The 13557-nt window shown below is 41.6% G+C and overlaps 1 protein-coding gene across 1 annotated transcript; it reads right to left on the bottom strand.

The window, feature by feature from the left end:
- Window positions 1–4240: 4240 nt before the first annotated feature.
- LOC145483769 (uncharacterized) lies at window positions 4241–6573 on the bottom strand. Its single transcript, XM_081462308.1, has 2 exons — window positions 5046–6573; window positions 4241–4908 (listed from the first exon to the last, which is right to left on the bottom strand). Exons 1-2 carry the CDS (start codon window positions 6571–6573, stop codon window positions 4256–4258), a joined length of 2181 nt encoding a protein of 726 aa, XP_081318434.1. The 3' UTR covers window positions 4241–4255.
- Window positions 6574–13557: the final 6984 nt, after the last annotated feature.

Below are 13557 nucleotides of genomic sequence, written 5' to 3'. Positions count from 1 at the left end.
AAGTACTCCAGATAGCCTAAAACAGCGTTTAAAAGCATTCGAGAGAAAACGGTCGTTGGGTACCCCTGGTGAATCACATCGAAGACGAAGCTCACAGAAAATATAGCACTCAGAAAAATAACACAGATTGACAAACCCACCTTACTCAGATTATCTGATCAATGAATATTGCTCTGCGCTCCTTAGTTGCGATTCGCTTTAGTGTCCCCGCTTGAAACAGCAGCAAGGTCCAGGACAGGAAACTTCTCTTAGCCGAACCAGTCAGTTCTATTTATTCATGGACAGACTGTTTCGCCTGTTGCCTGCCCAAGCTTGTGGTGTTTACTCAATTCATTAGATAACATGGTGGTTCTTTTGAATGTTTTGTTTCAATTGTGAAATCGTTTTCACGATGTGCAAAGAATCAAGAACAAATAGCTTAATTAAGTACAAGTGATAAACAAATTTTCAGCACAATGTAAACAGTTAAGCATGCAGGCATAACAAAGCAACGCGCTTGAAATCAATAGCCATATCATGGCTCTTTAGCCAAACATACGTTTTTGACAAATTAGTTATCCGCAGGCTTCTCTTTTTATTTCGAACAAAAGCGCCAAGCTCCCTGGTCACAACACTGGATTCTGGCCACATTATATATACACGATAAAAAGCACACCGGCAGTGCATCTCGTCTGTAATTATAGAACTTCCGCGGTATTCGTATTCATCGCTGATTGCTTTAATTGAGTTGAAGTTCAATAGACACATCTTTACAAATGTTAAGATGGCGCCATTTGTCTTGCTCATTTTCGTTAAGCCGAAGTAATTTATCCCATCACAAAAACACTATTTACAAAACACAAGGTTCGTGTTTTACATGCCCGACGGTGTATTGTCACTAACTTCAACCCAAAACAAAAATAACTTCTTCGTCGCAGGCGCCGAAAATCTGCCGCCATTACAAAGCAGCCGTTGGTGCGGCACGGCGCAGTCACGTAATGTTACCATAGGCCGGGCATAGGGTGTACATTCGTTGAGGCCAGGGCACCATTTTACCAAAACAAAAGCTCCGTCCGTAGTTCTATTCTTAAAGTAGTTCGAAATGGTGGACGCTTATATAGAGACTCTTATATAGTATAACTAGAAAATTTTGAAGGCGTCTAATATACAATGGTTTTAAATTAATTTTATCATGTAGATCACCATATGGCGAGTTATAGTCCTTAAGGCCCGGTTTATATGGGGCGCCGTTTGTAAATTTATTATTTAGACCGAATTTATACCATTTTCCCCTTATTTATAAATAATTGGAAATGCCACAAAATTTGTTTATAAATAAGACACAAGAACTTGTCCGTTGATATATAAATAATTATTTTAGGTACGTTCTGAGTTATAAATAATCTTTTACCATAGACTTATTATATATAAATAATAAACTAAACAACTTCAATTATTTATATATCAGGTCATCTCTAAAATAGTTATTTACATATCATTAGGTTTGTAAATCCCATTATTTATAAATAAATTACTTCACCGGGAGTGTAAATTCATTATTTAGAAATAATAAATTTCACCTCGCCGAGTGTAAATTTATTATTTATAAATAATGAACTTCACTGAGTGTGTAAATTCATTATTTAGAAATAATGAATTTCTCCTCGCCAAGTGTTAACTTATTATTTATAAATAATGAACTTCATTGAGTGTGTAAATTCATTATTTAGAAATAATGAAGTTTCATTTCACCGACTGTAAATTTATTATTTAGAAATAATGAATTTAACCATGTGTGTAAATTCATTATTTAGAAATTCATTATTTAGAAATTCATTATTTAGAAATAATGAAGTTTCATCTCGCCGAGTGTAAATTTGTTACTTAGAAATAATGAACTTCACTGAGTTTGTAAATTCATTATTTAGAAATAATGAAAGTATGAATGGCTGACCCAGCGTCTCTTGCCCGATCGATTTCGGAGGCTGTTTCTCGCGCTATAAGTGAGACAGTTAATGCTACCCTTGCTCAAGTAGGTAACGGCGGCGGTATGTAGCCTGAAATTCAGCACTGGCGGATCTGGGGTAGGGGCCCCGGAAGCCCGTTCTCCCCCCCCCCCCCCAACCCCCCGCCTCAACTCTCTATTATGGAGTTCTTATTCACTCAGCAATTCGGCAGCTCACACTGCAACAGGAACAACTATTCAAAGGCCGAGGTAACAGGTAAATTTTAAGAAAAGAAACTGCTGCATGAAGAAAATAAAAATCGCTTGGCGTGTTAAGTGAAAGGTCTGATTTCTATTGAAATTCAATAATGGTTTAAACGTAAATGAATTTAGCTTTCCACGTGTACGATCTTTGGACTTGCCTGGAATAGACATGTCCAGCCGTGACTTGATCAAGCCAAACAAAGTGTGTCACACAGCTATCCGTCCAAAGGTCACAAAGGTCACAAAGAATTTAACCTGCGAGCGGGCTCACGTTTGAATCAAACACGCGAGTGACGAAGAGGAATAGCGATCGGCGGGAAAGAGGCGCCAAGAAAGTGACTTTCTCCTCTCGCGGCTTCGCCCGTCGATTTCTCGCTCTCAGCTACGCCGAGCGCGTTTGTGCTCCAACGTGAGCCTGTTCACAGGCTACAAAGAATTATCTAAACATGTAAAGACATTATTCGATTTCCCGATTTTAAAAGTTCTGCATTTTCTTCATGCAGCAATTTCTTGGCTTAAAATTTACCTGTTACCTCGGCCTTTGAGTAGTTGTTGTCGTTGTCGTTGTTCCTGTTGCAGTGTGAGCTGCCGAATTGTTGAGTGAATAAGAACTACATAATAGATATTTGAAGCGTGATTCTCGCTTAAACTCAATTAACCAAAATCCGCCACTGCTGAATTTCAGGCTGCATACGTACCTGAGCAAGGGCAGCATTAACTGTCTCACTTATAGCGCGAGAAAAAGCCTCCGAAATCGATCGGGCAAGAGACGCTGGGTCAGTCATTCATACTTTTATTATTTCTAAATAATCAATTTACATACTCAGTGAAGTTCATTATTTCTAATTATTATATGGCTGCGTCTCACAAACACTAGGAACTACCGAATTCACGAATATTATTGGCTGAAATCGATATTGACCGCGGTCTAGATTTTCCCATCTAGACCGGCATCTAACTAGAACGGTTTCATTTTGCGTTGACAAAGTAGCAAACTAAAATACAAAAATGTTCACCATTTTCTTTTATTTTCTTCTCAATCATTTATGGCACTGCCAAAAAGCCTGATGACAAAACAAACAAGTAAAGAGAACGAGCAAATTTCGGCAGGTTTAAGTTAAGCTCATCGCCGTTCGCAAGCAAACTGTCGGCAAACCATCTACATTAAACGAATTAAAGTTTTCTTCTTTGCCATATAATAAACATCTTATTAACCGAGCTAAGTCGGTCTGTATGGGAGAATCTTGACCTCGGTCGTGTGTACAGACCTCACTGCGTTCGGTCTGTACTCACGACCTCGGTCAAGATTCTCCCATACAGACCTCCAGCTCGGTTAAGTAATAAATTTACATTCGGCGAGATGAAACTTCATTATTTCTAAATAATTAATTTCTAAATAATGAATTTACGCACACGGTTAAATTCATTATTTCTAAATAATAAATTTACAGTCGGCGAGATGAAACTTCATTATTTCTAAATAATGAATTTCTAAATAATGAATTTACACACACGGTTAAATTCATTATTTCTAAATAATAAATTTACAGTCGGCGAAATGAAACTTCATTATTTCTAAATAATGAATTTACACACTCAATGAAGTTCATTATTTATAAACAATAAATTTACACTCGGCGAGGAGAAATTCATTATTTCTAAATAATGAATTTACACACTCAGTGAAGTTCATTATTTATAAATAATAAATTTACACACTCAGTGAAGTTCATTATTTATAAATAATAAATTTACACTCGGTTATGGGGCGCCGTTTGTAAATTTATTATTTAGACCGAATTTATGCCATTTCCCCCTTATTTATAAATAATTGGAAATGTTACAAAATTTGTTTATAAATAAGACTCAAGAACTTGTCCGTTGATATGTAAATAATTATTTTAGGTACCTTCTGATTTATAAATAATCTTTTACCATAGAGTTAATGTATATAAATAATAAACTAAACAACTTCAATTATTTATATATCAGGTCATGTCTAAAATAGTTTTTTACATATCATAAAGTTTGTAAATCCCATTATTTATAAATAAATTACTTCTTAAATTATTTAAGAATGATTGACATCTGCCGCGGGCTGGCCAGAGAGGGATGAAATACCACACAATCGGCCGATAGGTCAAATTGAGGGCGAAACTTAGATACCCCTTGATATGTAAATTCGCTGCAGCGAAGAAAACAAAGGAATGCTAGTGTGAAGGCAGCCCAAATCATAGAAAAGTCCCGCTCACCCAACCAGGAGAGCAAAATGGGGCGTATGGTTAATAAAACCCTCGGGGTAACAGGTTGCCTTAGAACACGGGTATGACCCTGGTAGCGGAGAATGCCCCTAAGGACCTTTTTTAGTAAGAGTTTACCCAGGAGGGGGTCGCCATACCCACACGAAATGTGAAGATTGCGTACCGCGGCCAAGTAAAGTTTTATGGTGCTATGCTTAACTTTTCTAGCCAGGTAAGTGGAAAAATATATTAAGGTGCCCTCCGAGGCTGGAAGGATATCCCCATCGCTAGAGATGAGCCTGTTCATGAGACAAAATTGGATAAATTGCTTTTCCCCAGAAGCGTACGTACGATTAGTAGTCCAGGCCAGGCCCCAGTTTGCGTACTTCGTAACTTCTTCTTTTAGAGGGTCATGAGCGAAGGCGGGATGGTGTAAGGGGTTCGCTCGGCTGTTGGAGCAGCTGCCCGGAAACGAGATACCTGAAAGCGTGAGAGAGCGTCAGCAATCTCATTGGAGATTCCCGGAACATGGGGGGCCCTGACAAAGAAGTTATGTTTCATAGATATAAGGACAAGAAACCGCAGGAGGTCCATAATACGGGGAGCTCTTGAGCTACCCGAGTTCAAGATGGCGACCACTGATTCGTTATCGCACCAGAACTGGATATGTTTCCCGGAAAAATGGGGAAACCATAGAGCACAAGCTACAACTATGGGGAAGAGTTCCTGCCATTCGATGCTTATGTCCCGGTCTTTGTTAAGTTGCATATGGGGAGGCCACCTACCCTGAAACCATTTCCCATTAAAATATCCCCCAAAACCAATAGTACCCGAAGCGTCGGTATACAAACTCATGTCCGGAGACGGGGTGACGGTAGAGTCGAGGAAAAAGGAAAGCCCATTCCACCCGGCAAGGAAGGCTTTCCACATATTAAGGTCCTTGAAAAATTCCTTGTTAAGACGGATGTGATGGAAACGGTTGGGTACGCCCTTGGTAAGGTCAATCATACGTTGCAGGAAAGTCCTCCCTGGAACGACTGCTTTACATGCGAACTGCAGGGTACCTATAAGTGATTGGAGTTCAATCAAACGCACTGAACGGCGACCCGTAAAAGAATCTAAGAGTGCCCGGGTGCGAAGAAGTTTGTCCTCGGGAAGACGGGCCTCCATACGAGTACTATCGAGCTCAATACTCATGAATTCCAGTACTTGGGAGGGGCCCAGGGTCTTTGACGTGACTACAGGGGCACGAACCGACATGAAAAGGCGTAGTAAGGTGCTGAAACTGGACAAGCATTGCAAGCGGGATGCCTCGGCGATAAAGAAGTCGTCTAAAATGTGAATGACGTTCCCCAGGTTATAATTGTTTTTCAGGATCCATTCCAGGGCATCAGATAATTGATTGAAGAGGTACGGGGCACTGCGGAGCCCAAAGGGGAGATAGAGATCGACATAGTATTGATTCTGCCAGTAAATGCCTAGCAGTTGCCAATTACCAGGATGGACAGGGATCAGGCGAAAGGCTGATTTAAGATCTGTTTTTGCCATGAAAGAGCCCCGACCCAGGGACTTAATGATGCTTATTGCATCATCTACCCGAACATATTGGAGGGAATAGGGGTCCTTAGGGATATAATCATTAATACTGTCGCCCTCGGGATATGAGAGATGGTAGATGGTACGCCATTCCGTGGAATGTTTCTTAGGAACCACACCCACGGGGTGACACTGGAGGTTAGGAAGGGGAGGGTCATTGAAAGGTCCTGCTACCCGCCCAAGATTAATCTCCTTAGCAAGATTTGTAGAGACAACTTTAGGGTGTTGAGTCGCGGAAACGAGATTGCGGGACACCCGGGATTTTTCAGGACCGGTATGGCCGACATGCGTGCCATAGCGTAAACCACTAATTAAATTATTTACAAAATTACGGTTAGGGTGCTGGGATAATTCCCTTTCTAAAACATTAACGTCAATTGGGGTGGATACAGGTGGTGACTTGTTCCTAGCCTGAAGGTGGACCTTATCTCTTGCTGCGTTCGCCAGTGCTTGGGCTCTGATACCGCTGGCTACTCTGGTCCTTCCTAGTGGAACTTCTTGGGCAGCTGAGGATGGAGTGGCTGGGGGAGTGGCAGCGTCGGCAGACATGTGGGAACTGGCAGGAACTGGAGGTACACCCAAGTGCGCGGTTGAATCTGAAACACACGGGCCCAGTCCTGGATTGCTGGCGGGGAGGGTCGGCACTCGGGCAGTCGCTGTGGCTGTGGTAAGGACTGGAGCAGACAATACAGTGCGGTTTAGCTAAGCCCGAGAACGTCACAGTCCAAAGTTCGAGGTCAACCTGGCCCCAATTGATAGTTAAATCACTGGCGGCCCGGCGGCGAAATTGTTCGTCGTAGGTCAGCCAGGACAGACCCTTAAATTTGGAAGCCGCACAGCTGATCGTTTGCTGATACTTTAAAAGTTCCAGGGAACGGCGAGGATAGGCTGTGACCAGAACTAACATGTAGGTTGTGTAAGCGTCTAACCACTTGTGAAAAGTGTCTATGATTGGCTTACGTTTACGGACCATGGTCATCCGAGAGGAGGGGGCTGAGCTGGAGTCATCAAAACGGAGCTGGAGCTCTGGGACCTGGGGTCGAGAAAGCGAGTCGGGGAGTAACAAGGCAAATTCAATGTACTCACCCCGCAAAATTTTTTCCTCAGTGCTTTTTTTCCAAAGCCCTTTGGAAGCCGAGTGGCGTGGCTGCGCCAGGTCTTCGCTGTTGCGGACCAGATGAAGAAGACGGAAAGGAATGAAAAGACTGGGCGGTGTCGGGAACGGCCTGAGAGCGATGATTATGTAAGGCCTCGGCGACGGATTGCTGTACGGTCCGTTGGATAGCAGCCAACTGCCCAGCCGTAAACGGCATTTGCTGTTGTTCCATGGCCTGTGCGTGACCGTCCAGTATGACGGATTGTTCGACAGGGTCCAAGTCCAGTGGCATTTCAAAGTCGTCCTCTGAACTCACGGAGGAAGAATCGTCGGTGACTTCAGCGACTGGATCGGGCTGTTCAACAGCTGGCCGTGCTAAACGCGTTTTGCCCTTGCCCTTGCCCTTTTGGACGCGGCCAGCCGGCTTTCTTCCCACGGCCGAAGGTCTTTGCGTTGGCTGGGAGGCGTTTTGTAGGCGTTTAACCAGTTGAGCCTTGCTCCCGGTAATAGGAAGGTTAAGTGCCTGAAGGCGAAGACGAAGAACTTCTGAGGTAAGTGAAGCGAGGCGTTCTCCGCTTTTCGGGCGACGTGGACGACGGTTGCGAGCCTGAGGTTTCGGAGCGCCACGAGGACGAGCCATAGTTACAATTTCGAGGGCTAACTAAAAGTTACAGTAGTGATATAACGAGCGAATGATGCTAAAGTCCAAGCTAAGCCTGTTTTATAGGTAGACTGATGTCTAGGTTTAAACCAATATAAAATCGTGTACCATGAAACGTACAGAGTCCATGCGGCCTTGAACGAAACAAGAATGGGGCTATTTAAAAGACTAGCCATACAAAAAGCATGATATAGTTAAACCGGACGTTGTTGCAACATGTATACGTGAAAGGCTATTGTGAATATTGTTTAAACTAGACAAGAAAGACTTCTATAATGTTCTAACGCGTAACAGTTCTATTGCGTTACGTTTAACAACAGTAAGCTAGTGACTGTACGTAAATAGCGTCACGCTCCATAACTGCGCTTTAACGATTGACTTTAAAGCTTTAATAAATTACTTCGCCGGGAGTGTAAATTCATTATTTAGAAATAATAAATTTCACCTCACCGAGTGTAAATTTATTATTTAGAAATAATGAACTTCACTGAGTGTGTAAATCCATTATTTAGAAATAATGAATTTCTCCTCGCCCAGTGTAAATTTATTATTTAGAAATAATGAACTTCACTGAGTGTGTAAATTCATTATTTAGAAATAATGAACTTCACTGAGTGCGTAAATTCATTATTTAGAAATAATGAATTTCACCTCGCCGAATGTAAATTTATTATTTATAAATATGAACTTCATTGAGTGTGTAAACTCGTTATTTAGAAACTCATTATCTAGAAATAATGAAGTTTCATCTCGCTGAGTGTAAATTTATTACTTAGAAATAATGAACTTCACTGAGTATGTGAATTCGTTATTTAGAAAGAATGAAAGTATGAATGGCTGACCCAGCGTCTCTTGCCCGATCGATTTCAGAGGCTGTTTCTCGCGTTATAAGACAGTTATTCAGGTAGGTATGTAGCCTGAAATTCAGCAGTGGCGGATCTAGGGGAGGTTCCCCCCCCCCCCTTATTTTGGTTAATTGTGTTTAAGCGAGAATCACGCTTCAAATATCTATTACGTAGTTCTTATCCACTCAACAATTCGGCAGCTCACACTGCAACAGGAACAACGACAACGACAACGACAACAACTACTCAAAGGCCGAGGTAACAGGTAAATTTTAAGCCAAGAAATTGCTGCATGAAGAAAATGCAGAACTTTTAAAATCGGGAAATCGAATAATGTATTTACATGCTTAGATAATTCTTTGTAGCCTGCGAACAGGCTCACGTTGGAGCACAAACGCGCTCGGCGTAGCTGAGAGCGAGAAATCGACGGGCGAAGTCGCGAGAGGAGAAAGTCACTTCTTGGCGCCTCTTTCCCGCCGATCGCTATTCCTCTTCGTCACTCGCGCGTTTGATTCAAACGTGAGTTTGCTCGCAGGTTAAATTCTTTGTGACCTTTGTGACCTTTGGACGGATAGCTGTGTGACACACTTTGTTTGGCTTGATCAAGTCACGGCTGGGCATGTCTATTCCAGGCAAGTCCAAAGATCGTACACGTGGAAAGCTAAATTCATTTACGTTTAAACCATTATTGAATTTCAATAGAAATTAGACCTTTCACTTAACACGCCAAGCGATTTTTATTTTCTTCATGCAGCAGTTTCTTTTCTTAAAATTTACCTGTTACCTCGGCCTTTGAGTAGTTGTTCCTGTTGCAGTGTGAGCTGCCGAATTGCTGAGTGAATAAGAACTCCATAATAGATAGCTGAGGCGGGGAATGGGGGGGGGGGGAGAACGGGCTCCTCGAGCCCCTCCCCCAGATCCGCCAGTGCTGAATTTCAGGCTACATACCGCCGCCGTTACCTACTTAAGCAAGGGTAGCATTGACTGTCTCACTTATAGCGCGAGAAACAGCCTCCGAAATCGATCGGGCAAGAGACGCTGGGTCTGCCATTCATACTTTCATTATTTCTAAATAATGAATTTACAAACTCAGTGAAGTTCATTATTTCTAAATAATGAATTTCTAAATAATGAATTTACACACATGGTTAAATTCATTATTTCTAAATAATAAATTTACAGCCGGCGAAATGAAACTTCATTATTTCTAAATGATGAATTTACACACTCAATGAAGTTCGTTATTTATAAATAATAAATTAACACTTGGCGAGAAGAAATTCATTATTTCTAAATAATGGATTTACACACTCAGTGAAGTTCATTATTTCTAAATAATAAATTTACACTCGGTGAGGTGAAATTTATTATTTCTAAATAATGAATTTACACCCCCGGCGAAGTAATTTATTTATAAATAATGGGATTTACAAACTTAATGATATGTAAATAACTATTTTAGAGATGACCTGATTTATAAATAATTGAAGTTGTTTAGTTTATTATTTATATATAATAAGTCTATGGTAAAAGACTATTTATAAGTCAGAACGTACCTAAAATAATTATTTACATATCAACGGACAAGTTCTTGTGTCTTATTTATAAACAAATTTTGTGGCATTTCCAATTATTTATAAATAAGGGGAAAATGGCATAAATTCGGTCTAAATAATAAATTTACAAACGGCGCCCCATAGGTTTAAACGTCGCATTTTACATGCGCCGAATCAAATACTAATTTTAGTCGACTCGAATGAATAAGTTCGGCTAATTAAATTTAAACGTCGGATTTCTTTTGCCAAATAAACTTGCTGAGCGCGAGCGACGTGTTCATTCCCAGCTGACACCGCTCCAAGTTTCCCACCTGAATGCGGCTGACAATGATAAGGAGCACACTTTGCCTTAAGATCATTCATACCTTTCAAACACCGTTCGAGCAAATAGAATGGGGCGATTTATAATGCTGATGGCAGTGCATTACCTCTTAAACGCTGATTTTTGTTTCACTCTCTTGATCAAATTCAAGTTCACAGACTTCGTTCTCCATATTCTACATAACTTTGCTGAACAGAAGTAAGAACCACCGCACACACTATTATACTCAACAGTCACCATATTACTTTCCTACTCCGCATGTCATGTAGCACAAAGCGGTTTTTTTTCTTGAAGGCCGAAACTTAAGCTTAATTGGTTTTGCATAACTACATTACACGATCGGAGCGAAGCAAGAACCACACATACTGGCGTATTCAACAGCCTTCCTTCGAGATGATACATCGATCTCCTGCTGCAACTGCCGCCAAAAATTCCCTTCAGCTTGTTGCGCGCATGTCATGCAGCACAAAACTGTGGAGTTATGGGTAAAATATAATTTAACATAATTTATGAATTAGATTCGGCACATGTAAAATGCGGCGTTTAAATCAACTGTCGAACTTCAGTCGTATATTCGCCTGGATCAGTCGAATATTCGACTGAACTCGCATATAATTGAAATATGTTGCATTTAACTGATTCAAACATCGCATTTTACATGCAGTTAATTCAGCAATTAGATTCGGTGCATGTAAAATGCGATGTTTAAACCGAGTTTAAGTATGAATCCAATAATGCACTTGTTAAGAATGTCCACTTTTCAGCATAACGCGCACCACAAAAATGCCATACGGACGAAGAGTAATTAAAGTGTGGCAAGATAAAAGCTTTATAAGACGTTCTACAACCTATAGTTTACGCGGTAATTATATTGTCTCTTCCTGATCCAAAAACAACTTTCGACCTGCATTTCTTTTCATATTTAGTTGCTAAACTCTCTTCCTGACTCGCTTAGAACTTCTACTTTTGAGGACTTTAAGCGAAAGATTGTAATGTATGTATGTATGTATGTAGTCCCTCTTTCGCCTAGTCCGTCGTGCGTGACGCGAAAGAAAACCGCAAGCAAAAATGGCCGCGCGGGCACTTTTTTCCTCGCGGTTTACTTACGGCCACGTTTCCATGGACTAGACGAAATAGGGACTACTCGAAGTCTACCTATACCTACCTGTCTTGTTTGTTTCACTATTTCCGTGTGAAGTAAAGGCAGTAGATGTCTCTACACACGGCTATGAAATATTGGCAACTTTACAACCCTTTGGTCTTCTTCCAAGTTACTGGGCCGGACTACCATGGTTTCGTTGCGGAACGAGCAATAGTAAAATCGCAGGAAACGAGTCGGCGAGCGTTCTCCGACTCGCCTCTCGAAGCTACGGGTGCTTGTGACGCAACGCGTGAGAAAGTGCTCACAGGCTAAATATATTATCTAGAAATTTCTAACAGAAAGTGAATCCCGCGTAAGAGTGTGGAGAACAATTAGTTCAATTTGAGGGGTACGTGATAATGTTTTGTGGGGAAATAGGCCAGTTTGGATCAAATATTGTGCTAGCATATTTTTGCTGACTGAATATATCATGAATTTTTCAACAGATTCATTCTTCTGTACTGATTAAAACGTCCAATCTCCCATGACCAGTCCATTTCCCTAAAAAAAAAAATGACTTTGAAAACTTCTTGGCTATGGGAATTTCGTGTCACCAACAGCAAAGAGCGGTTCAACTTAGTTCTAATTGAAGACCAAACTTCGGCACATCTTCGGTACTCAACTGACTCACTTGAGCCTGCTGTGGGAGTTAGGTAGCCCAGCACCACAAAACATTCTTGCATAATAGTACCCATTCTCGACTGCAGAATTTGTCTTGAGTTTAGAAAACAAAGCAGTCTTTAGAACTTTCATGGGAGGGATATTTGAAGAGAAATTGACAACACCACAGCTGTAACTCAACCTTCAACCTCGTTCCCAGGGTCTCTCATCTTCCCGCCCTCCAGGAGCGAGAGAGGAAGAGGGAAGATAACAGACCCTGGGAACGAGTTTGCTCAACCGTTGTGATGGTGGAACCTCGTAGAATCTCGTTTTCGTGTCTGGTGAGACATGAAAACGAGACGGAGCAACGCTATACAACTGCCGCGCATGATCAGATTAGTATACTGTTTCGCTTCGCTGCGCAGCAACAAGAAGCAACTCACACCCGAGTTATAAAGCTGCTGAGTCAGCTGAAAACATTGCAGGAAGAGTAATCTACATCACAACTGATATCATGTTTCACTCAAGACAAGTAGCTATAGCCGGACTAGCTGGCAGGAATCTACCAGGAATCATCTACTACATATATTTTGTAACGTTTCGCTAATTACACTGGAGTATGTTCACTATGTATGGTTCGTGTTAACTGTAGAAGTATTTTAGGCGTGAATCCCTAAGGGGCTAGTAGGCTATTTAAGAATTTGTAAGTTATGCAAGAGCCACTCGAAGGCATCTCTTTCAACTTTGCTGTTATGTCGCCGGATACTGAACGAGCGAGCGTTCCCGCTTCGATCGCGCAATCCTTCACTGAGGGAGATCTTTTTCATGAGACTGCTTCACGAACATTGTTTCCTCGTCTTTTGGACGTTAAGTTTGATCAGAAGTTCGCTGCATTTAAACGCGGTCTCGACGAGAAACAAGCTGCCACTCAGTCTCAACTGTAGAGGCTAAAAACGGTATCCAAGGCTTCGAGTTCTTTTAACTCAAGTACAATACGAGTTCAGCAACTCTCTGCTGGATGCAACAGACGGGACCAGCAGGACCATCTCAAAGGAAACCTTTCAGCAGTCAAGTTATTTCGTTCCGCGGACAAGAACCCCGCTGTTTGGGCAGCAGTGCAAGTACGAATCGACGAACTCGCCGAAGATTCAGAGGAAGAGAAAAAGCTCTGATCAGCCGAAATGTGAACGCTAGCTAAGATCCGGGAGAAAAAGCGGAAAAATGCGTCTAGCTGGCCAACTCTACAGCTACCCGCTCTACATCCAGTGAAGCTCCATCCACTCATGGCCTGTCCACTGGCAATTATTTTTCT

This window comes from Orbicella franksi, chromosome 4, assembly GCF_964199315.1.
Source record: "Orbicella franksi chromosome 4, jaOrbFran1.1, whole genome shotgun sequence".
Lineage (NCBI taxonomy): Eukaryota > Metazoa > Cnidaria > Anthozoa > Scleractinia > Merulinidae > Orbicella > Orbicella franksi.
This window is presented reverse-complemented; position numbering and strand designations above follow the sequence as displayed.

What these genes read in the sequence shown, in the direction of transcription:
- LOC145483769 (XM_081462308.1), bottom strand. Translation starts at nt 6,573, where the DNA reads ATGTCTGCCGACGCTGCCACTCCCCCAGCCACTCCATCCTCAGCTGCC. An exon ending in GGTCGCCATCTTGAACTCGG is followed by an intron (nt 4,909 to 5,045) that starts GTAGCTCAAGAG and finishes TCACGCTTTCAG; the next exon opens with GTATCTCGTTTCCGGGCAGC.